Genomic DNA, 26,469 nt, shown 5'->3' on the forward strand with positions numbered 1-26,469 from the left:
CAAATAATTTAGAAAACAGCTTTATATGCTGTAACATAGTAACCGACACTACGGACCATTTTACCCAGGTCTGTATTGTGACAACACAACCTTATTCATTGAACCACTCGAAACAAAGGAAAAAAGTTCGCGACTACTCCAATTTCAATGCTAATAGGTTTCTTTCTGAACTGCAAGAAACAGAATGGGATAATATTTCAAACATTGACGCAAACAAATCATTCACAACTTTTTCCAAAAAAATAAACTCCTTGATAAATTCGTGTAAGCGGGTTACCACCGCGCCCAACTTATTGATCGACATTCAGCACTTCAAACGTCACAAAAGGAAGATTCCGACCCCATTCCATTCACTCTCACGTTTCACCCTCACAGCCACTCAGTTAAATCCATCATTCATAAAAACTTTAAATTACTTTAAAACGATCCAGAGACAAGCACTATCTTTTCGCAGCCTCCGCTCAATTCATTCAAACGCGACAAAAACATAGGAAATTTTTTGGTCGGAAGTTCTTTTCAGACTAATGACCAATCAGGCACTTTAAATGCGCTCGTGCACGATGCAAAACGTGTCCTTTCATTTACAACACTGAGAAAATATCGGGACCCAAACGATCCATGAAGATCCCCGATCACTTCACGTGCACCTCCGCCAATGTAATCTATTGCATAACTTGCACTTATTACAAAAAGATTTACATCGGTGCAACAGGCAGAAGACTATGTGGCCGATTCCGAGAACACCATTGCGACGTGGAGAGGAATGACAAGGACACATCGAAACCAGTCGCTAGACATTTTAATTTAGCTAATCATTCTAAGCAAGATATGGCAATCTGCGGTCTTTCCTTGCACTTAGGTAGCACGGAAAGCCGTAAAACTCTTGAACAAAAGCTCATCTTTCAAACCGGCAATCTAAATCCCACAGGTATTAACGAACGCTTTTCATTCCACTAATTTATTCGTGTTTTTCTCGTTGCCATGTTCCCACCAATAACGTAGCTTCATTTTCTGCCTTTAAAAGCACAGACAACCCACAATTCCTCTATTCGCTCCGACGAAGGGCTGACGCTCGAAACGTCAGCTTTTATAATCGTAACGGTGGCCAATTTACCATTTCAACTTTGTTGATATATTCAAATTATTATGAACGTTATTTTGAATAAAATATTAACAACTCCAAAGAAACGTGGAGAGGCATAGATGATATCATTTCAAGAAACACTAATAGTAACCAATCGTCAATACACCGCCTTGTTAACGCCGACTCGGAAACGATATTCAACCCAAAGGAAATAAGTAATTCTCTTAACACTTTCTTTGCAACTGTTGGACATAAGCTGACTTCGGGTATCCCTTCTTCGTCGCTGGATCATGATTTTAGTACTTTCTAAGACCCGCCAATAGAAAGTTCCTTTTATTTTGACCGTTTTTTTCCTGCAGAAGTTGTAGCTGAAATCAATCTATTACCAAATAACAAAGCCTATGGACTCTATTCATGCCCGGTCAGTATCTTGAAATTGTCTTGCCATATTATCTCCCAACCTTTAGCTCAAAATTTTAATGTTTCAGTATCCTCAGGTTCTTTCCCAGCCAAACTTAAAACCACCAAAGTAGTTCCAGTCTTTAAATCAGGAGATGCATCAAAGCCTGGAAATTATCGACCGATCTCTTTGTTATCAGTTTTTAACAGAATATTTGAAAAGCTGGTTTATAAAAGACTTGTCAAGTTTGTCAATAAACACAATATATTATATTCATCACAGTATGGATTCCGCAGCAAGCATAGTACACAACACGCTGTTCTAGAAATCCTAAATGACATTATTACTAATTTTGATAACGGTCAATTCACTTTTTGTTTATTTATTGATTTGAAAAAGGCCTTCGACACAGTTAATTATGAAATTCTTCCCTCAAAACTTTAAAATTACGGCTTCAGAGGTATAGCGAATAATTGGTTTAAGTCGTTCTTGATTGGTCGTAAACAGTATACGACCGTCAACGGTTATATATCTGATGTTCATCAAACCCTCTGTGGAGTACCCCAAGGCTCTGTACTGGGACCCTTGCTTTTTCTAAACTTCAGTTTTACTTGTTCGCCGATGATACTAGTTTAATTATGCAAACGGCGATCTCAAAAAACTTGAATCTGAGATTAACGAAGAACTTAACAAAGTTTCCTCGTGGCTAGCTGTCATAAATCAACCCTGAACATCGAAAAAAAACCAATTATATTATCTTTCGCTCACGCCAAAAGACTATTTCTTTTTATCCTAATATTAAAATGGTAAATAGCAATCCAAACACTAGTCAACTGTTACAAATGAAAGACTACATTAGATATCTTGGTGTACTCATAGATTCGAATCTTTCATGGAAAATTCATGTAGATTACATTTGTCAGAAAATCAGTAAAACAATCGGAATTATCGCCAAGCTCAGACATTTTGTTCCCCGTCACGTACTTGTCACTTTATACCGCTCTGTAATCTTACCCTATATCAGCTATGGCATTTGTGCTTGGGGTCACACTGCTGAAGCGCATCTTCATAAACTACTAGTTCTTCAGAAGAGAGCCCTTAGGCTAATGTTCTTCGCTGATCCAAGAGCTCATGCAGTTCCGTTATTCTTACAAACTAAACAGTTGCCGATATCACTCTTGTGCTTTGAGCAAATGAGTCTTTTAATGTACGATGTCCACAATAATCTAGTTCCTGATAACATTAAGAACATGTTCACGAAGCTGGCCTCTGTCCACAGTTACCAGACTAGATCTGTTACCAATGAAAATTATTATGTTGAACAAGTTAGGCCTGAAAATATGAAGAGAGCCTTCTCTATTTCTGGCACCTTGATCTGGAACAGTATTCCATTTCCTATCAAAACACTAAAAAAAAATCAATTCAAAAGCGCAATAAAGGAAAAACTCTTTGAAATTCTGAAAAAAGAGGATGATTATATAAGTTGCTGATATTAGAGTACAATTCTCAAAATTATAACTGTGCCGTACTTCCAGTGTATACTACAGTCTGCCCTCCTATTTCATTCTGTCTATAAGCCACACGGCAAACTAGATTTCTTTTAGGATTGTTCGTCTACACATTATAATTATACATATAAATAATCATTTTCTATAGAATTCTTTTCCCTATTTTTTTTCTTTTTTTATTTTCTTTTCTTGTGCCCGCCTCGAATAGCCCTAGCTACTTGCGGCCCAAGCATTGTAATTTTCCATATTAAGCTTAAATAAAATTTGTTGTTGTTGTTGTTGTTAGAATATAACCTTTAACAATCATCATCGAAGTGTCCGATACTCCGTTGAATCAATCAATCAATCAATCAATCAATCAATACTTTATTTACCCACGTAGCGTCAAGGAGCTCATAGAGCTCGTTCAAAATACGTACGTGCCTCTAAGATTAAGAATCTAAAAAACCTAATAGATACTGTCAAAATCTAATTGATTAGAAATTAAAATAACTAACAATTGATATTAAAATTTAAGTTTGTACAGTAAAATTCAAAGTCACTTAAATACAGGTATGAAATGGTGAAGCAATAGCTTAAATAATTTAAAATTAAAATTAAAAATTAAATTTGTACAATGAAATTGAGAGTCACTTAAATACAAGTATAAAATTGAGAAGCAGCTAAAGTTTCAATGTTCTCAATAGCTTCTTAAAAGGTTGATATCATTGGCCAGCTTTACACTTGTAGGTAATCCATTCCACAGCTGCGCACACATATAAGTGAAAGATTTTTTCATAAAATTTAAATTAAATTTAGGTGCGCACAAATTAATGCCGGTTCCTCTCAGGTTGTACATAGTTTCCTTAAACTAAAAAAATCTCTGATGTATTTGAGACCGTCGTTATGCAAACATTTATATAACAGAATAAGGGATTGTTGTTTCCTTCTCTGGTCTAACGTTTCCATATTCAAGATTCGCAGCAATTCATCATAAAGGGTAGACTTGAGATAACCTAGCAGTGATCTAAGAATATAATAGTTGGCATCTTCTAGCTGATTCGCTTGCACTTTCCCCAATCCAAGTAAGAGGGGGCAACAATATTCAAAATGAGGGAGAATGAAAGTTTTATAGAGCCTTAACATAACATTATCAGGGACAAAACGCATGATTCTCCTAAGTGCGCCACTTTTAGCGTATACCTTTTGAAGCTGTTTAGTAATGTGATCCTTGAAAGATAGCATGCTATCAAGTTCAACGCCAAGTATTTTGATAGATGGCAGTGTCTCAATGACAGAGCTATGTATGGCCAGGTCGTAGCTGTACTTACAGGGACCAATGGGTACTGCTTGCGTCTTTGTGTTGTTGATCACCAGATGATTCTCTCGAAACCACGATCATTACCGCTACAAATTCGAGAACCATGGGTGAGACGTCTGAGGCATACATAGTTGTGTCGTCGGCGTATAACCTCAGAGATACATCTGGTATGGCGTAGTTCAAGTCATTTATATAAATGTTAAACAGCAGCGGTCCGGGGAGGGACCCTTGGGGAACGCCCACAATTACTTCTGAGTAGCTGGAGCAAACACCGGACAACTTAACTCGCTGTCTTCGCCCCAACAAATAGGAAGAAATCAAGTTTAATGCTGACGGAGAGGTGCCATACGCTTTTAATTTAGCCAATAGGAGGTCATGGTTAATAGAATCAAATGCTTTGGATAGGTCCACTGCCACGGCTATAACTGCCTCCCTTTTGTCAAGGCTTCGCCTCCAGTCCTCAGTCATCTTCAAGAGTGCGGTGCAACAAGAGTGTTTCTTCAAGAACCCAGATAGATTCGGAGAAAGATATTCACGGAAAGCGCCGTACAGCTGGTCAAACATAACCTTCTCGTACACTTTAGAAATGGCGGTAAGAATGGAAACAGGACGATAATTTTCTTTGCGTGTATCCTCATCTTTTTTAAATACCGGTGTCAAGTTCCCACTCTTCCATTCGATTGGCCATGATTGGTTCATAATCAGATAGTTGATCAGCTGTGTTATCTCCTCCATTAGTATGGGAGCAGCGAGCCTTAAGAGACGCGGTGAAATTCCATCTACGCCAACAGCCTTCCGCGGATTTAGATTGTCTGAGATTTGACGAACATAGCCGCAGCTCACAGGCTGGAAGACAAACTGATCTAGCAGCATTTTGCTAGCGATTAGATTCACACTTGGATGATCGTTGAAGTCATTTTCGCGGTGATTTGTTGAAACTACATTGGCGAAATAGCTATTAAATATTTCCACCACCTGCCTGGGTTCCGTCGTGACCACACCGTTCTCTACAAGAGTTATGTTACTTAGTTTATTTATGCCAGAGTTAGGAAGAAGAGGCTTCATTTTCTTCCAAAATTCACCAGAAAAGTGTAAACACTCACCAGGAACGTGTAAACACTCTTGATTTTGCTCAAATTTAACTATTAGGTTAATTTCCCTTAATTCAAAACAAACTAGTGCGATACTACACAATTTGTAAACTTGTTTAGGGAAACGTAGGGAAACAAATTTTTCGGAAAAATATGATACCTTTCGATTCCATCCGCCCGACAAAAAAAGAAGGCTTGAAATTGACGTTAATAAAAGCCTCATTAGCGTTTTGAAAAGTTCATTTTCATAACCAATATTGGAATAAAACGTATTTATCGCAGTAACCTTTCTTGACCATTCGTTTAAAAAAACATCATTTGGTCATGCTTCAAACTTGGTCTTCAACGCGTGAGTCCTCATTGTCTTCTTTGTAAGAAATCTATTGAAATGTATCTATCGAGAAAACTTGAGGAAAGTTTTACTCTGGAAAGGCCCGGGATTTTTTCTGATCTTTTTAAAACACAAATCGTGTCACTCTCCTGCCAGATCTACTGCTTCCAGCTTCGAAACGCGTCGGTTGATCATCATCGTCTTCACGGTTGTCACCATCACTTTCCTTCTCACCACTGCTCTCATAATCGTCCTCGTCGGACCCGTTAGCCAAGTTTTTCAGGCGTTGCTCCTCGTTTCGACTTAGGAGAAATTTCTCACCATCCTGAACCAACGTTGCATTATCTAAAATACACTGAGGTGGGTTGTTGTTGTCTTCATTGCCTACAGTGTATACTAACGGATCTTCCTCTGACGGCTCAAGCCAGTTAATATGCATGGTGCGCTCAAAGACGCCATCATTGCTGCGATGAAGGTCCTCCCGAAGAATGGCTTGGAAAAAGGGCTCCAAATAACGTTTCCAGTTGTGTTTTAGGGCAACTACATCTCCCTTTGCCTGCCTCTCTATGTTTTCATGACATCGGCCGCTTCTTTAAGAGTGTTCAAACCGTCTTCCAAACTTGGTCCGACGCTTGGTTTCTTTGATAGTTCTTATTCAAGCTGAAAGAGTTCAACAAATGGCCCTAATTTCTCTCCGAGAAGTTAATAGCTTTTTAAGCTTGAAATTAGTCTGACAGCTTGATTGCTCGTGTCACAGACAAATATAGATTCTCCATATGACGCAAGCGCTGATGACAAATGAAACTGAACTGTAAAACCGTCTTGCATCCCTGGCTGGCTTCCTCCCAGTGAGTGAATAACGTTGCAGTCGCTTCAAAAGTTCACTGAATGGTCATGAGAACCAGAGAAGACTGGCTTCTCTGCAGTTTTAGTGATCCCAAGGATAACTGACGGGTCCCTCTTAACAACACTGGTTAGATCCACAAAGGCGTCTGCACGAGGAAGGCATTGAATTCCTTGGTTGTGTATCGAAATAAGGAGCCCTTCCGGAGAATCATAAATGCAAAGCAATTGACCCTGGTTTACCAGAAAATGAATCTCCAGTTGGGATTTAAAATGCTTTTGCTGGATGTCAAAGTCAAACTGCGTTATTTTGAAAATGGTCTTCTTGTCAAAGCTGAGGGCGAAGATTGACGTGTCTACTCCAAGCGGCTCATTCTCAGATTTAGGGGTAGTAGTGAGAGAGACTAAACACCCGCCTTCGGTCAATTCTCCTGTCGACCAAAGGCATACATCGTATACCTTCACTTTACGAGATGGACTAGTTTGACTTGAAGCTTCACCTTTACCAGGCTCGACATCTGCGTCATTGGCTTCGAGTTGAAGAAGTGCAAAACTCTTGTTCAGTATTTGTTTAATATCGATAATATTTAAACCAGAGTTGTTTCCCTATGTAGTAGTACTATCAGATAATCATCTTTTGTTACAATGCCTTGAGGATTCCAAATTCCTGCTTCGGGGCCAGCAATCGGAATGGCACAGACGGGATTATGCAAATTTTCCATGAATATTGTTGACTTTTTTCTTTCACAAATAAACAGAACACTGTTTTTAGAGGAAAATGCCACAGTAGTTGGAAACTTCAGCACACTTTCAGCAGGATTTTGACGCCATTACCTATCTTGTTCGGGTATGAGTGTTGCAACAACCGGATCATCAGGCAAGGAGTCTGACAACTGACTTGCGGAAAAGGGCAACTGTGGTTGTCATGTTCATTTGATCCTTGTTACGCAAACAGCTACGGGGAGGTTCTTTGGCTATTGGCTTGGAGATATTTTCATCTGTATCTCCTCTCGCACTGCTCACCAACTTCATGCTAACCAGATAAGCGCCAACAAATGTCCACTAATTGAACAAAGAACTTCTTACAAGTTTTAAAACGTGTGGAGGATCTGGAATAGGTGCTTTCGGGTTTTTCCCCTGAAGAACAGTGCTATAAGCTCTCTGGGAAGCTTCAGAGTCAGATATCCATGACAATTCGTGCATTCGCGAACAGGGAAGGTCATCCAGCTGACAAAGTTTGCACTTTCGCTTTAATGTGTTCGGTGAAGCGTAACCAAGAGTTTTGCAGTCGTCACAAATAATACCTTCTTCATCACATGTGCTACATGAAATAGTATACATATGATACACGATCCTCGCAGTAGATAGCGCTATTTAAGCAATAGCGAAAATCAGACCTGAACAAAAAAAAGAAAATCAGGCCTGTACGGGATTCGAACCACTGACCTCTGCGATACTAATGCAGCGCTCTACCAATTGAGCTAACAAGCCAAATGGGAGAAGACCGTTGAGTTGATTCGTAATAAACCCGTGAAAGTGATAAATGAGATACAATGAAATATATGAAGTTCATATATTTTGAACTGCGGTATTAGATACATATGATACACAATTCTCGCAGTAGATAGCGCTATTTAAGCAATAGCGAAAATCAGACCTGAAAAAAATCAGGCCTGTACGGGATTTGAACCACTGACCTTTGCGATACTAGTGCAGCGCTCTACCAATTGAGCTAACAAGCCATTGCTTAAATATTGCTTAAATATTGCTTAAATAGCGCTATCTACTGCGAGGATCGTCTATCATATTTATCTAATACCGCAGTTCAAAATATATGAACTTCATATATTTCATTGTATCTGATCTATCACTTTCACGGGTTTATTACGAATCAACTCAACGGCCTGCTCCTAGTTGGCTTGTTAGCTCAATTGGTAGAGCGCTGCACTAGTATCGCAGAGGTCAGTGGTTCGAATCCCGTACAGGCCTGATTTTTTTTCAGGTCTGATTTTCGCTATTGCTTAAATAGCGTTATCTACTTCGAGGATCGTGTATCATATGGAATCCCATTTCTTCGTATTCTGTTAAAAGACTGCTGGTTCTGACCTATCAATCCTATCTAGCTTAAATAAGGAGGATCTAAATATTTTAATTTCTAAGGCAAAAACGAATTACAGCTTAAGAAATTCTCAAAATTTAGAAGTGCCAAGACCAAGATCTGAAATTGGCAGGTCTTCTTTTAAACACAGGGCCACCTTGGTATGGAATCTTCTTCCCCATCATGTCAAGGAATGTGCTAACTTAAGATTGTTTAAAATTAAGCTTAAGGCTAACAAGCATCTTCTCAATGGCATACATTTTGCCAAAGGTTCCGGCTGTGTCTCAATGAAACACGATGACTTTCTGTATTTTTAATTGTAAATTTAATATTGTTTTGTATTTAACTTATCTAATTAGAATTGTATTTAAGAAGTAATTTCACTCTGTTTCTTCAATATTTACTATATATTTTATTGTGATTGTATTTAATTTGTAATTAGGCAGGTCCACATCACGACTTCGCTCTTGCCAATCTTTCTAACATACATTTTAAAGTGTTTTTACACTCTGTGTTTTAAGCTGTTTGTTCTACTTTCGCTGATATTTAAGCTAGCTTTTTTTAGAATCAGAGCACACAATTATACTTTTGATATCTTGTATAAAAGTGAGCTCTTTGAGGTCAGGAATCTCAATCCTCAATTTGGTTATTTTATCATTCTTATTTACAATGTTCACCGAGTACTTTCCTTTGTGTAAGGTATTCTGCCAGAGAGTTGTTAAAGGTGGATATTGATCAGCTTATATGTAAAGGTGACAAAATTCGTGGAGGTTGTAGACTTCGCTTTCCGGCGTCGAGATCGCACTGAGGACGGTTTTTCTTGTCCCTTCTCTTGAACGGTAGGCACTGAACCCGGCAGACAGAATTCTTCGCCTAGATCCTTCAAAGTACACAGATCTCTCGAAACAGTCCTCCGAGAAGTGTTCGGAGTAGATCACAAATATTTCTGTGGAAGTTTACTCGACGAGGTCCCACAAATCGCATCCGTTTTTCCCGCTCTGATCTATTTGCAAGGCTCCGATGCAGAGAAATACCTGCAGCATGGTCTGCGCGATTACTTCAGCTTTGAATTACGCATCGATGCCCAGTCATTTTTGTTTAGTTTTTGTAAGAATAGAGTAAAGCACTCTGTTATGTTTGCTTGACATTTCGCTGTGTCAGATTTTCGCGTTGAGCGTCTGACGTCACTTCCTCTGAGTCCTGTCGTCAACTTCCGGAACATGATGAAATAATGGAGGAAGCGAAATCATGAATTTAACGGCCCGAAAAAAGATATATCTGGCGCTCGCTCTAAACTGGAATATGGCAGAGTTGGTGAAGGGGACACACTGAACACGAAAATGGAAAAAAGTGACGTACGAAAATTTTGATCTGGGGGCACTTTAAATAAAGATGTATGTATGTATAAAGGCTGATAGTTTCTAAAGAAACTGTTTGGGGCTGCGTCGGTGGGGCTAACGAAATAATTTGAATATATCAACAAATTTGAAATGGTAAATTGGCCACCGTTACGATTATAAAAGCTGACGTTTCGAGCGTTAGCCCTTCGTCGGAGCGAATGGCGAAGGGCTGACGCTCGAAACGTCAGCTTTTATAATCGTAACGGTGGCCAATTTACCATTTCAACTTTGAGATACAATGAAATATATGAAGTTCATATATTTTGTACTGCGGTATTAGATACATATGATGCACGATCCTCGCAGTAGATAGCGCTATTTAAGCAATTGCGAAAATCAGACCTGAAAAAAATCAGGCCTGTACGGGATTCGAACCACTGACCTAATAATTTGAATATATCAACTTTGTTGATATATTCAAATTATCATGTATGTATGTGTGTAAGTATGTATATATGTATATGTGTATGCCCGCTGTAGTCGGAGGAGGACTGGGCTCGATCAAAGGTTTCCGCTTGGCGTTGGCGTCCCATGATATCATTCATCAAAAATACAACGGACGTTCCTTGAATGTTTCTTTAGTTGATTTTTGGAAAAGAGAACCTCTAAATCAATTACGGTTCGTGAGAGGATGATGAAACTTTTTACATCTGAGGTTTTTCGATGGGTCTTAGCGACGCTTCTACTCTGTTCCTCGAAGTCAGGTTAGTAGATCGAGTGAAGAATATTTATATATAGAAATGTTATCTTGGTTTGCTATTTGAGATTAAATCCTCGACTATCCTAAAAGAATTCAGCATACCCAAACACATCCTTAAATTTTCTCACGAATGAACCTCGAAATGTTAAAGTTACGTGTGATGTGTTGAAATGTAGTTTAATTTTGTCTGTCTTCTTTTCCAGAGTCATTTAGAATTAGTAGAACACCTCCTTCCAATCCTACCATTGTGGTTTTAGGAGAAAACAGCGCGCAAGTCAGGCTTGAATGGGAGTTATCTGATGCACCAAATAACTATTTCGTTCAGTTTTGGAGAAGGAAACCTGGTGAAGATCTTAAACAAATAGCAATCAGAACAAATGGGAACGCGTTCAATCCGGGCTCCACGAGTGAGTTCGAGGCTTCACTCCCAGCGACACTAACACTGAAGAACGTACAGAGAAATGAGGAATACACCTACGCTATTATTCTGCTGAATTCTCAAGCAGCTGAGGTAGCGCGAGATATAGTTACGATTAAGGTGGTTGGTAAGTAATGCTGTTTCATGAGTTGCTTTAATACACTTCGTGTTGTCGTACATTTTTTTGCGTCTTGTCAATTCATGTACGCACTAACCTATATTTGTTTCTAATAGTATCGTGCCCGTTTTAGAAATATATTTAAGAAAATTTTATATCTAAAGCTGTTTCTCTCAGTAAATGAATCTTATTAAACTTTCGTTGCAGGGAACGATAAGCTTATCCGTTGTACCGTTTAACGACACGGTTTCGATTGAACGCAGTTGCACTTTCAGTGTTTCAAACGGATTGTTACTTTTCAGCCCTGTTCGTTGTAACCATTTTTTCACGTACGCTAGGAATGGCTGGAATTCTGGTGAATTGATCGTTATGTGACAGTTTAGTTTTCTTTCGATTGAAGTTGTTTTACTTTGATAAAGATTGATAATTCAGCTTAAGCTTGGGTTATGTAAATGTGTATTGTGCAACCATTATACATGTAAAGAGTACGTGCACGATTTTCCTCAAACTTTTGCACCAATTAACGTTGAGAAAAACTCCTTTTAACCTTTCAACGTGATTTCAACGCTTTATTGTTCACTAAGGTGTTGTTTCTGATCCACAGTTTCTACTTCGTAAATGACTCTCGAAATCGTCATTGTTTAATATTCATGGTAGCCTACCGGTCTGTATTGTTTGTTCGTTACTACCACATAACTATGTCAGTTTTGCATGAGTCATCTAGCGTTGAATATTTATGTCTGAACGGTTCATTTACTTCTTACAACATTAAAGTATTTATCGGCTTTTAAAAACGAGATTTTATAATTTTTCACAGCCGACTCAGGGAGGTACGGTATGCAACCGTTGACTTGAATAATTTGAATGTCTTTTTGTTTATTGAAATCTATGATTATGACAGGCTGTGTTTTCCTTTTGATGTTGTAAGTTTTAATATATTCACATCATGTTTAACCCATGATAACCCACACTCAGGCTGCTGTGTGAAACAGATATTGCAATTGTATAGATCGTTTTCACGTGACATCACATTATTTCCGGTCGCCATATTTGTGTACAACCCAGGGTAATATTATTTATGCAAATAATAAGCACATCCACAATTTTTGCCGGTAAAAATGAATACTGCAGCAACGGAAGTAAAATGAAGTGCCAATACTGATATCAGTATCCATCTTCCTCTTTCTGAGTATGCCAAGAAGCTAGAACCATGAGTAAGGCAGCATTCTTTAGAAAAAATTTTGGCGATTGGAATCAATCCCGTCCTTATTCAGAGTAAGAATTTTCAACCAGACTGCTTGCCTCCAGTTGAATCTACAGATCTCCTTTTCTATCTGGTTTTGGAGACGAGCTTCTACACGCAACAACAGTTTAAGGCTTTCTGAAGCCTAGAAGCCTACAATCAGATGGTTTTGGGATTTATAACCAGCATAAAAGGCCACATAATTGCAAACAAATTTGTTGTGTTGGCCAAGGTGAGACATTCCCAGAGAATGAATGACTTTTGAATCCCTATCTGGATTCTAGCAGAAAAGGAGGGGACAATTTTATCCGCTCATTGCCAAGGCTGTAAGGCTGGGCTAGCTGAATCATGTTTGCATATTGCAAGCGTTTTATTTTACATAGAAGCGTGGCCGAAGATAGATGGTAGTCAAACTCTTCTAATTGCGTGCCGACGTCAACAAACATTCTTGAGTCAGTTTGTGTGCCTTTCTCTGTGGGCTTCTCTAGACTTTCTGCCTTGCTACCTTTGAAGTTTAAATCTAAACTTTGCTGCCCCGATTTGCTAAATTTGAAAAACTTCTCCTCCCTCTCAGACTCCAGTACTTTCACCCTTTTGGCAAATGCCGGCTTCTTCACCAATTCGCATTCCCTCGCTCTCTTACTTCTTTTTGCTGCTTGTTCTCGATCCGTATGACCATGCAGTCTCCTTATTATGTCCTAAATTTAGAGTTGGGACCCAATCAACGTTAAATTTATCCCATGATTTCGCGGCCTTTCCAGAAACAAAGTGTTTCTCACACACGTGATCGTTTTCCAAAATGGTATCGGTGAGATCGTCTCTATGTGCTAATAGCAGAAATCCAGCGTGATCTTCTTTCTTCTGACAATTCTCTGGCTTCTTTTCCTTGATTTTCAATTATCGAAGGTGCTTTAGCAAAACATAATACATTATCCCTTCCACCTCTATTTCCACAGCCGACAATCAAGCACAAAACCATCTCAGTTCTTTCAAAGGACGCAGTAGATTTGCATGCGATATCTGTACACAAATATGGCAGCATAGCAACAGTTGTCAGGGTTTTGGTCACGTGAGTGAAAATGATCTATTAAAGGAAGTCAGGAAGGTCATGTGTATTTACTTCCTGAGAGATTCTCACTGAGGATTGTCAAGGAAACTTGCTAACCCCTGGGAGAGGATGCCACAGGGTTTTAGGATTAGTCCAGTATTTTTCAGGTTTTCTTGTACTTATTTACAATCTTGAGTGGAGAGAGGCACTGCAAGGGTAAATGGTCCTGCTCGAGTTTACAATGCATTGACCCATTTAGGGCTTTAGTGTTGGACTTCTTGAGCCAAGCCCAGGGCATTAACCACAGGGTTCCAAGCATCTCTCTCTTAACATCTTAATATATGTATGCATGTATCAGTTTAAATATATTATTATCATTAACAAGTTTATTCCTCTGCAGTCATTAGATGGCTAATCTTTGTCTCTTTATTTTATTCACAACATTCTCTTAATAGTTACATTGCCTTTGAAATAGCAATTTCCTAGAAATGTATCTAACATGGTACACAATGTAATAACTGTGATATATCCCCACAATCTAAACACATATCTCTAAATGTTATTTCCCAGTGCCTCCAGAAATAACCGACCCACCCCCACAAACACCTTTGCTTACCATTGGAGAAAACAAAACTCTGACCTGCAATGCATCTGGTGACCCTTTCCCAAAGATAACTTGGACAAAAGATGGTACACCAGCAGAAGAATTTAATGTGACAGGTTACAAGCTTCATTTCACCAATGTGGAGTTGAAGGATGTAGGATCATACAGATGTACAGCCAGTAATGGATATGGAGATGATGCTACCAGTGTCAGCATAGCTAGCATAAGATGTAAGCAGTCTTTCCTGTGTCATCAAAGTTGTTCTGAATACTGCAATGCAATTGCAAAGTTTTACTCTATGCACATGTATTCTTACAGAAACAGCTCTACTTGTATTTTGATTCATACATAAACTGCAGACAAAACAATGTGGTGTGCATTAAACACTACAAAGACCAATGCTTTCAATAAGATTTGAAATAGGTGGCTACCTCGGTACAACACCCGCCGGAAAGAGACTTGATTGCGACTTAGCGTGGTGACTGTGACTTGAGCGCGGTGAAATATACCCGGCGATTCACAACAGAATACCCGCCGGAGCTCCGGCGGGTGCCGGGTCTTATTGAAAGCACTGAAAGACATAATTATTTTCCTTCTAGTTTTCATGTTGAGATATCAAAAAGAAGGTTTTCATTTCTGTCTTAATTTTTTTAGACATCACAGTTTATACATGCATTTGTTTTACATATGCCTGATGAGATGGGATCTTAATACAGATGATTGTGGTGTCTGTTTCTGTGAGACCATTAATTTTTGTGAAAAGTGGGACCTAGTGCTTTCTCACTAGCTATTCACTGACCTTTACAAGGCTCAAAATGGACTTTATTTTTTATTTGGGTGTCAAGTTTTGATTAAAATGATTGGTTCAGTGATAAATTTTGAGCAAAGACATTTCTGTGCTTGAAACATTTTCTTAGATGTGAACAATCATCAGTTGACTGACAAGTGTACTTTACATGTACATGTATCTGTGGCTTAGTTTCATGATAAAATGAACTTTGCCACACTGTATTTTTGAAAACTACTGCTTTCAGACTCAAGAAAGAAACAAAGCTGAGCTGAAATTGGATAACCTGCATGATGCTTTTTGCCTTGGAAAGGTTTTTCTTTAATTCAAGCCTTGAGGAGATTACACCAACTTTATGGTTTATTGTTTTCTTTGTAAAAGTACTTTTTTCCCACTAACCTGCATACATTTCAAGATCTGACTAAAATTTTTGGAAAATAACAGATAAAGCAATGGACTTAATTTGATTGTCAAAATAAAGTAGAAAAAGGGTACTTTTTTATACTTCTTTTATTCTCTTTTTTTATACTGTAGGTAATGATTGTGAAATAAGGACAGTTGGAATAACATTAAGTAGTGAAACTTGGAAGTCAGCCTTGAATAACCAACAGTCAATGGAGTTCAAAACATTGCGGGCAAATGTGTTATCAGAAGTAAGTATTTTGCCAGAATGAGTACAATGGGTGACCATGGCAGGTCAAGAAACTTGTTTTTACATTTACCAGTACATGTTTTGGTTTTGTCTTAGAGGGGTTATTTGTAGTTTTTTGATGTTTGGATACAGATACACCTATCATGTAATTCCTCTTGTCCAGTACTGTTTGGGCTGACAAAGCCTCCTTTTAATTCACTGAAGGTAGCTGCCAAATACAAACCTTCGTAGGAATAATGGGACAAATTTCTTTTGAGTTGTAATTCTGAACCAGGGTCACAAAGAATGGATATTGGGTATTTGATTAATATCCCATCTCCCATTGGCTGGCATTGATATTTGGGGATCGGATTGTAATAGCTTTGAATTTATTCCAAATTTAGTTTGGGGAATTAGATCATTTAAATGTGGCTTTAATTTTGTTTCAACACCAATGGTGGTGCATACTTGAAATAATATAAGTGTAAATTTTACACCAAAAGTGAAGGTGAAGCAAGCAAAACATTGTTCTCACACATGTCAAGCAGACTAATGGTATTTGGTGTTTTGCATACATGTAAAAGTATACTTCTGAATAATTTGTACGTTTGAGCATTTTTGTTCTAAGTAAACTGAAGTAACTTTCTTCCTTTTGTTTAAGATCTCCAAGGTTTATGCTAAAAATCCTGGAAAACAACTGTACAGTGTGGGTCTTCTTGATTTCAGGTAATTGTTAATTTTAGAGTGCTCAGTGTATGCATGTTTTAATAACTTTTTTTTGTTTGAAAGAAGAATGGAGAATTGAATGAGCATCAGCTATCGGTACTCTATGGTCATTTAGGAACTAAGAAAAGTATAAACCACTCATCTTTGTGCAAGCAATGACTGTTGATCTGCAAGTTTGGTTTTTTACTAATAGATCTGGTAGTGTTGTTGCTAGAGTACAGATGAAGTTTGAAAAATCTGTTACTGACCCTTTAAAACCACTGGAAGATGAAATCAAGCGTGGAAAGCTTGGGGCATTCACAGTTGAACGTGCATTTGTTTTGAATCCAAGTAAGGCATGTTCTACCTGACAAGTAGATTCTATTTTGTCTGTGTATGGAAAGTTACAAACTTACATAATCTTTGTAATCTGTATGTTTTAAGATTAGCTCTTGTTAAAATTATGCTTCTCAAGTCAGAGTAAACTCCTCTTCATTTTCTCTATCCTTACTTGTAAACAGCTCTGAATTGGAAAACTTTGTAGCAAGTGTTACAGTGTAATCAGAGGAAATTGTTTTCTTATTCAAAATCAGCTGTGTGTCTGTATTCTCTCAGTTTGTATATTTTACTAAATAGATAAGTGATCATTGTTCCATTATTAATACTGTATGTGTAAACTAGCAATGCCCTGTAGGGGCCATGTTCAGGTGCTTTTTAATTAGTTATTTACTCCTTGTTAAAAAAATACAGAAGAATCTTTTTACTAATCGATCAGAACTGTATGTTGGACATCTACATGTAACTTTTGTGCAATTGTCATAGTTTCTGATGACCTTTCATGGAAGGCACATTTTGAGTACATATACGACAAAGCTACCAAACGCCTCTACGGGATGAGGATTCTTAAGAATAGTGGACTTTCACCTTCCCAATTAGTATCTGTATATCGCAGTACGATTTGCTCTGTGCTCGAATATGCGTCCCCTGCATGGGCGCACTTCCAGCCTACCTAAGTGACCTTTTAGAATAAGTCCAGAAGAGAGCTTTTTATATTGTCTTCCCTGATCGCTGTTATAGCGACGCACTGCATCTTGCTGACCTTGAACTCCTTAGTGATAGGCGGCAACAAGCTTGCGTGAATTTTGCCAAGTCCTGTCATATGTCAGAAACACTTACTAGTCTCTTTCGGGTTCCGCTGGTTTACTACCTCGGTTTTAATTTACGCTCAGGCTCATAATCGGTTCAGGCTTCTACTGGAAAATGCAAAACATTTAATGATTTTGTGAAGTCTGTCAAATTTCAAAATATATGTCGCAACCGCCCCCTGTAATTCAGTTGTTACTGCAATAGTGTTGAATAAACGACTGATTGATTGATTGATTTTCTACCTTAAATTTCAAACCTTTTTACGGTTAAGATCGGCCAGAACAGAAACAAGATTGATAATATAAAAATCATAATTAACCTATCGGAAGAACTACATGTAGAATCATTCTTGAAACGAGATATTAAGAGAAAATAGCCTTAAAAGACTTACACAACAACAAAATAAAGAGAAGATTCGGAGAAGGGTCGTTCACAAGTACCACCCCCAAAAATGCTACGTGGTCTTACAGCACATTATCTAATTCAAAATTCAGTGCGAAGATAAAAAGGTATAAGAAATATTCCTTTTGACATAGAATTTTATCCAAAAAAACGGGTCTGGAAATAATTAAAAGTACAAGAAGTAGAAATTTCCAGGAATTCCTGTGCGGGGTGAACTTTTACTAGAGAGATTTACTCTCATCCTTAACTAGCACATTGACATAATCAAAAACATAGCTTACCGCGAAATATACTACAACAAATTCCATTTACCGTAGAAACTGAACATCTCCTTCCATACCAAATTCACAACGTTACCACAATAAGAAGGTGAAAGAAATTGTACTCAGATGAGACCGCCAAAAGGAAAGGGAAATAAACAAACTGCTTTCTATAACTTTTACATTGACTGGCTTAAAGTAATAATACACTTCTATTCCTTTTCTTAACTCTTAAATAAAAAAAAAATCAAGTCTAAAAACACACTTGACGAAAATTCTCGCTAGATTTCAGTTTTGTCTTTCAACATTAAGGATAAGTTATAAAAGGTAAATGACATACAAAAAGCAGAAATGAGTATGGCCAAGAATTAGGGTGAAAAATTTTATCTAACTATAGTACGGAGAGGAGCCATCTTAAAAATATAGATTTGAAAAAAAATGAATTCTCTGTTTTGATTGATTGGATTTTAAAACATGACAAAAGATTGGCTGAATTAAACCAATTCCAATGCCAAGATCACAAGAATCTGTTAAGCAAAATGGTTCAAGAATATGAGAAAAATAATATCGCAACTCCTGTTCCAAAACCAAGGACTATTAGAACTAATATTTCATTCAAGGATAACGCACTGAGTGAATTTACTAAATCATTTAAAATCAGTATTCGTAGTGATAATAATGCTTTGAAACAGTTGAGAGAAACAAGGAAAGCGATTTTTCATATGTTAAGAGGTCAATTATTGGAAATGAAAGGTCTTACGTTTGTTGAGACTTTAAAAATTACTTTTAGTAAATGAAGGGTGGTGAAGATGAATTTCAAAGTGCATTTTTAATTATTCATATTCAAAAACTGTGATTAATGCGGCTGATCTTGAGAGGGATCCTAAAAGTTCAAGCTCTGAACTTATTAATAGAATTGGTAATTGGATTTCTAAAGGATCTGGATGGAGACAAAAGATAGATTTGATCAACATATTATAAATATTGTTAAATAAAAGCTAATGGAAGGGTCTTCATATATGCAACTTCCAAGTGAATTAGTACTTACAAAGAGTTTGATAAAATAATATGAAGAATGAAAATAATGAATGTTTTAGATGGTGCCATGTGAAGCATCTCAATCGGCAGCAGAGAATAAATTCACAAAGAATCAGAAAGACAGACAAAGAGTTTGTTGATGAATTGGATTACTCAGGTGTTGATTTTCAAGTTTCACTGAAACATTACAATAATAAGATTGAAAAACAGAATTGCATCAGAATTTATGTTTTTGGTTATGAAAACAACCTAAACATTTCAGAATGAAATGAGCCTACTTATAATTGATAACTTATGATAACAAGAGCCATTATGACTGTATTGATAAAAGATTTCAACAAGATGATGAGGCATAAAACCAAGCATAATGAGGAAATACATTTGTATGTATTATCCACAGTGTTTTAGTAGTCAAGATATATTAAGTAAACATATGGAGATTGTATTGCTATAAATGGAAAGCAAAATAAAAAAATGCCAGAAAAGGGTGAAAAATTTTTCTTTACGTCTATACAGACAGATTCCACTTCCATTTTGCGTTTATGCTGATTTTGAGGCCACACACAGAACCTTATCAGAAGCATACAGATTGTGGTTACAAATGCTTATAAACTACTTTGTTGTTATAATGACAAACTTAGTAAACCAGTTCAGTATTTCAGAAGTGAGAATGCTGTGGAGAAACTTTTGAAACAAATTCTTGAAGAAACAAAATATTGCAAAGATATGGTTTGTAAGCCTTTCAATAAAGCTTTGAAATGACTGATGATGAAGAAATTCAAGAAAGCTAAAAGTTACAATATTTTTACAAAACAAATACACAAATGAATGCGTCAGAGTGGGAGATCATGATCATATTACTGGAGAATTCAGTGGAAGAGCACATCAGGATTGTAATTTGAAGCTTAGGCTCAATATTTAAAAAGATGAGGATTCCTGTGATTTTGCATAATTTGAGAGGTTATGATTCTCAATTCACTATGCAAAATATTGGTAAGTTGGTTGAAGAAAAAACCAGATTAAATTGGACGTCATTCCAAATAATATGGAGAAATATAATGGCTTTCACATTGAATAATAATAATTTTGGTGTTTCAAGACAGTTTCCAGTTTATGAGCAGTTCTCTTGTAAAGCTTGTTGATAATTTAATTACCTGAAGACAGTTTCAAATATGCAAGACAAAAGTTCAAGAAAGATGAACAATACAAACTTATGAAACAAAAAGGTGTTTATTCTTATGACTACAGGGACAGCTTTGAAAAATTTGAAGAAACACAGCTGCCACCAAAAGAAGAATTTTACTGACAGTTAATTCTGACTGGTGAGCACATAACAGATGAAGAATATGAACATGCTCAAAAAAATAATGTTTGAAAGACATTGAAATTGAAAAATATGGGTGAATATCACAATTTGTATCTGCAAAGTGATGCATTGTTGTTGGCTGATGTGTTTGAAAATTTCAGAAAGACATGTTTGCAATACTAAAAACTTCAGATTTGAATAAAATTAATATACAAATTATGAAAACAGCTCAGCAAAAACCACAGACATGAGAAAAGCAATCAAACAAACTGTCAGAAACTGTAATGATCAAATAATTGAATCACAGTTTGCAAGCAGACAGTCTCTCAAACCTGTTATAGAGAGTCAGACAGAATTGAAAAAGTCAGTTGATGAAAAACAAGACAGATTGATTCATTTGTTGAATTAAAGGAAAATCAGTTTGCAGTAAGAAAAGGTCTCAATGATAATTATTACAGAAATGAACAGAGACATTAATACTTTAAACAGAGAATTACCTAGTTAAATAATGCTAGAGATCGAACCACCACGTACCTGCTAACATTTATAATGTTGATGAAGGGTTGTCTACACAAGACACTGAAGTGCTCGGTGACCCTTTGATTTTCCAAATCAAGAGAAATTCACGAAGGTTTTCCACTAGCCTCCATCACAATTATTAAGTGCAACTCCAGAGGATGTTAAAAGAACAAAAAAGACTCTCCTCTTTTGGAGTTTTATGATTCAATGATTAAATCACATTAAAATTACAGAGATTCATTAGATATTGTAATTTATAAAAGGTGATAAGATGAAAGTTTATCAAGAAAGGAAAAGGAATGGGGAGTTACAAACAGAAGAAAAGCAATGCTTATAAAATAGATAATGGACAATTATTATGGTAAATTGATGATAAATGTTCAAAGATTGATGAATGAGATGGTTATTGAAGGACAAAAAGGTGGGCAAATTATTTATGAAGGTTAAAAGCCAATAAGAGTTTGACTGATTTAATTATGGAAAGAAGAAATTTATGTAGTGCTAAAGCTATTAAAATATTCAATAATCTCAATACTATTGCAAACAATCATGCCAAAACACAGAGGCAGTGGAAAACAATCTCTTGCTGATTCAAAAGTATTCTATACAACACCAAAAGATTTGATTCAAAAGATTGAGACTTCTTACAGGTACAAGACTTGCAGGACACAATAATATTCAACTCAGAAATGAAGCATACTAGCAAATGTTTAACCATCTTGATAAAAATGAATACAATGAATAAAATTCATTGAAAAGATATAATATTCATCATTAAAAACTGGAGCATTGGATAATGCAATTCAAGCCTCTTTATTGGCTTAGCCATTACGGTATATGAGCCAATATACCATAATCTAATATCTATACATTGTAACATCCGGTTTCTTCTTACAAAATAAAGTTGAGAAGATTATTTTGTCTAATATCTTGAGGTCGGTTTTTTTTAGTAAAACAATTATTCCACTCGTACTTGTTGGATATGAGATGATTATAGCCAACTCGGCGCTACACGCCTCGTTGGCTATCTATCATCTCATATCCAATGCACGCTCATGGAATAATTGTTAATTATATCATACAGTTTTTTTATTAATATGGGCATATTATACATGAAAAGAACATTTATCAGTTTTTCTTCAAATGGGACTGGAATTGAACGTTCTGTCACTCATGATTTTACATTCAAGCTTATTCCTGATTTTGTTTTGGATGAAAGAGCAAAATATAGCATTGCATGCTGTTGATTCTCTCAGCATGAGCTACAGCTGGTACAGCAACAAAGTATAACTGTTACAATAATAAATTAAAATACAGCACTGACGATGGATCGACTTGGAATACAATCACTTTTCCAGAAGGAACTTTTGATTATCAAGACCTTGATCTGTGTATTAATGCTATTTTTAAATCAAGTGGACACAGTGAACCAGGGATTCAAATAAAACTATATGCAGAAAGACTCAGAGTTTTGATTGCTCTTGAAGAGAAATTTTGAGTAGATCTCAGAGAAGGCCATTACAATATTTTGCTTAGTTTTGACTAGAAAGTACCCCCAGTGACTTCTTATGGCTCTCAATACAACCAAAAATATTGGAAACCATAAGAATTTAGTCCATTTGTTTTTGATACTTATAAAGTTGGATCAAACGTGGTTGGTGCAAAGTGGAAGGTGGTGTTTTTTATCCACAACAGAGAATGAGACAAGACAGAAAAGTAGCAGAAATATACAGAACATTGATGAGATCCAGCAAACAATTTCATGATTTTCTCAGCTGTGGCCCAACAATTGATGTTAAATCATTTGAAAAGCTTTAACGCATTCTATACTTAGATCTGACCAACCAAGAAGTTGAATTGAATAGTGGAAGCACAAAACTTGAACTACATTATATGCTGACTGCTGTTGCAGTAAATAGCTACTTTTTGTATGCTCTTGTGCTTCAAAATGAACTATCTGTGGATAATGTGTCTGGAAAAGCTATAGTATAAATGAAAGCATAAAAATGTACATTAATTAAGTATCATCCATGTAAACATGTCATTTATTTTTCACGAGCCGAGTACATGTATCAGTTATATGATAATCAGTTTTTAAAGGTTCTTTAAATAGTCAATTAATCATAATTATATAAGATATGACTCAGTATCATCTGTATGGCATTAAATTAAGCAACAATCAAATGCAAAAACTTTCTTGAAATGCAATAGGAAACAAATCTGCAATAACAATCTGAATGCAAGGAAACTTTCTGGTCCTGATGAACTAATGCTCCCAAAAGCACAAATAAACAAAATAAAAAAAAAATAAAAAAAAACTGAGAGGTGTGGAATAATATGCTCTTCAGTTAAAAGAGACTGCTCTTTGTGTTTAAGAACATCGTAGAAAAAAATTTTTATGGACACAATTTTAAATAATGCTAATTTTCATAATTTATTAACTATAAACACAGGTCTTTCCTCTTTAGAACACCAATGTTTTCAACTTAACGGCGAAAAAGTCGCATGATATGTATTTTTCAATATAAAAATCCACTCTTCAGTTTTATTTCATGATTTGTTACAAGTTTTCAGATCCCAAATTTACTTGTTGGTCGGATCGCGTTATCTTTGATTTCGATCAAAATGGCGAATATTTGTGAAATTTGCAAAGCTCTGTGCGGTGCGCCATGAGGAGTGCCCAAAAGTTTTATTCCATAATTTACTTATTAGGTGTAAGTGCTTATAGGCTGTAATAGATTTGACTCTAGATCAGGTCCCACATAAGAGAAAATACCTTTCAACCACATGTACCTCACGCATCACAGATTTCAGTGCTCGAGGTAAGTATTTTGAAAAATTTGTAACTCAGGGAAAAATAAATACAGTGTAACCATTTGACCGTTAACGTAGTGGCAGAGGGTTGATCTTAGACATATAAAATAGAAAGCTTTTAAGAGGTTAAAATACGGCTTCAGCATGGTTCGACTTTTGTAGCTAAATTATGGAGGTGGGGGGGGGGGGTGAAACTGGGTGCCTTTGAGGTCACCTTGAAAAATATCTCGTAAAAATGAAAAAAACTAGACTGATTCAAAACAAACGCAATATTTGTTCATGGGATAGAAGTATCGACTTTCACAGTAAAAATCAGGGAAATTGGCGAAGGTCCGAAATTTGCCTTATCCGTTCTTAGGTGGACAGCCACTTAAACGCTGAATTCAATAAAACCATTACGGTAAACAGAAAAAAAAGAATGAATGGACACCATTCCGTCGAGTTAAATTGGTCATCAAACGTGATCTCCAAGGAAATGTAACTGCACAATGTCAGTCACAAAATATCAATCTCTGAAAGTAAGCTGCCAACCGCCCATTCATGGGTTTTCAATTCTGACAGCGCGTGCATGAGTCGTCATGTAACCCTTAACATTCTTTGTAGTCGATATTGTCCGAAAATATGCCGACTAAGTGTGTTGTAGAAGGATATAGCAACGTGCGAAATTTGCAAGTGGGTATCGCGCTTCATACATTCCTCATACAACACACCTAGTCGGCATATTTCGGACAATATCGACGACAGCCTTCCCAAACAAGTGAAAATGTGTAAAATGCAGACTTTCGTGTTCTCGATTTGACGGCACATTACCCGCTAGAGCCATTCCTCTTTAAACTCGGTCGTGGGGCAAGATGGCGGCTGATTTTCCGCATTTTGACTGGGCACAGAAAATTAAAGATTTGAGCAAATTAAACAATTTTTGTACAGAAATACTTTAAAAAATAAGCTTATTTCGTTAACTGAAAAAAATTTTTGGGTTCAGGTGCACTTTAAAAAATAAGGACAAAAAAAAACCAAAAGAATTGAAGAAGTCGAGCTTCCGCGGTAACTGTTTCCTTGCAATTTAGAATGTAGACCCTGTTCCTTCTGATCTTTTTCTGAGAGTTTCAATAAATTTCAGGGCCTTCTCACTCGACGAAAACATAATCTGACGGCTATATTCTGTCAGTCTAAAGTATCAAATACAAATAAGCATAAAATAATTGTTAGTTATTTTAATTCCTAATCAATTAGGTTTTGACAGTATGTATTAGGTTTTTTAGATTCTTAATCTTAGAGGAACGTACGTATTTTGGACGAGCTCTATGAACTCCTTGATGCTACGTGGGTAAATAAAGTATTGATTGATTGAAAAGTTCACTCGAACTCACATTATACGGAAATCGACAGAACACAAAAATAACAGCTTTTCAGGGAAAGCTGTTATCCCAAAAAATTATCCTAAAAAAAAAAACATGCTTAATGTCAGTAAAAAAAGGTAAGAAAAACTTTGACAAAAGAGAAAAGCAGAAATTCTGTGCTATCAAGAGATTGTCAGCAGCTAAGTCTGAAAAGAGATCAAACGCGTCGCCCTCAAGGGTACTTCGACCCATCGCGAGTGCCTTCCAGAAAAAAAAAACCGCGTAGAGATCAATGTTGATTTCTGATGAAATGTAACTTCACAATATCAGTTACAAAAGATCAATCCCTGAAATTAAGCTGCTAACCGCCCATTCATGGGGTTTTCAATTGTGACAGCGCTTGCATGAGTCGTGATGTAGCCCTTAATATTCGTTGTTTATTCTTTTTTTTGAATGTACATGAAGTGTAAACGATTTGTCACAATTCGTGTGTTTCTTTTCATCATCTCATAGTAACTTGTGCAGTCCATGGGTTTGCTTGTGCAAATCCACAGAAGTGTATCTATGCGTCTCAGCGCTGCGATGGGTTAAGGCACTGTAGTGATGGATCAGACGAACAATGCAGTAAGTACTGTAGTTAATTTGTTTTTAAATTCTTGTATATATTTTAATATTTATTGTGGGCTGTGCTTTTTCCACCCTGAAAGTATTACAAAAAATAATAATAATAATCATGCTGACTTGCAAATACTTTTTTTCCAAAAGAAAGAAAGAAAGAGAAAATTGTGCACCGAGAGCCCAATTTACAAGAACATCTCCTAATAGCGAAATAAAGCCTTGGCGCATAATTTTATCATATGGGAAAGTAGTTTTACAGTAATGGTTGGTTATTCGTCGAATGCTGTCATATCCGTTCATCTTTAATTTGAATGAAGAGCCTCGATAGTATGAAAGAGATTTTTATGATGGCAAAAGTTACCATGAAAACAAATGATATAAACTGTAACAAGCAGAATAACATGTCTGCGATTTTATGTACGAGATGACCTGATCATTTGTATCTTAGCGCCCGGCAAACTCAATTGCAAATGCATTCAGTTGGCGACAGGAAACAACAAATTATACCTTGCAAGATAAACTGCTCGATGTAAATTATTCTGAAAGCAGACAACTGTTATGCTGTAAATGAATACTACGAGTTTTCTCGGGTATACTGAGTTCCTCAAGCGTTGGTATATTAATTTGAAAAAGAGCTAATATAGAAATATAGTCATTGACGCATCAACATTGACTGACTACATCAATTTGACCAGGAAAAAGCAAACGAACCGTTCA

The 26,469-nt window shown here is 36.6% G+C and overlaps 2 protein-coding genes and 1 long non-coding RNA gene across 6 annotated transcripts in view; 1 reads left to right on the top strand and 2 right to left on the bottom strand.

The window, feature by feature from the left end:
- LOC148730948 (uncharacterized) overlaps positions 1-26,469 on the bottom strand; it is a 61,987-nt gene that overhangs the window by 19,159 nt on the left and 16,359 nt on the right. The gene's annotated exons all lie outside the window — the stretch shown is intronic.
- On the bottom strand, positions 5,832-7,953 carry LOC148730950 (uncharacterized). Its single transcript, XM_088761436.1, has one exon. It carries the CDS (start codon positions 6,151-6,153, stop codon positions 5,839-5,841), a length of 315 nt encoding a protein of 104 aa, XP_088617562.1. The 5' UTR covers positions 6,154-7,953; the 3' UTR covers positions 5,832-5,838.
- LOC148730951 (uncharacterized) overlaps positions 10,557-26,469 on the top strand; it is a 42,688-nt gene continuing 26,775 nt past the window's right edge. For all 3 annotated transcript variants that reach the window (XM_088761419.1, XM_088761421.1, XM_088761420.1), the window contains exons 1-7: positions 10,557-10,759; positions 10,959-11,300; positions 14,153-14,416; positions 15,508-15,626; positions 16,266-16,330; positions 16,524-16,660; positions 25,648-25,758. In XM_088761419.1, the coding sequence (XP_088617545.1) occupies positions 10,687-10,759; positions 10,959-11,300; positions 14,153-14,416; positions 15,508-15,626; positions 16,266-16,330; positions 16,524-16,660; positions 25,648-25,758 (1,111 nt within the window). In that variant the 5' untranslated portion in view covers positions 10,557-10,686. The remainder of the gene's footprint in view (positions 10,760-10,958; positions 11,301-14,152; positions 14,417-15,507; positions 15,627-16,265; positions 16,331-16,523; positions 16,661-25,647; positions 25,759-26,469) is intronic.

Source organism: Stylophora pistillata, chromosome 5 (assembly GCF_964205215.1).
Source record: "Stylophora pistillata chromosome 5, jaStyPist1.2, whole genome shotgun sequence".
Lineage (NCBI taxonomy): Eukaryota > Metazoa > Cnidaria > Anthozoa > Scleractinia > Pocilloporidae > Stylophora > Stylophora pistillata.

Bases quoted from the DNA above. Each gene is read 5' to 3' on its own strand.
- LOC148730950 (XM_088761436.1), bottom strand. From the start codon at position 6,153: ATGCATATTAACTGGCTTGAGCCGTCAGAGGAAGATCCGTTAGTATAC.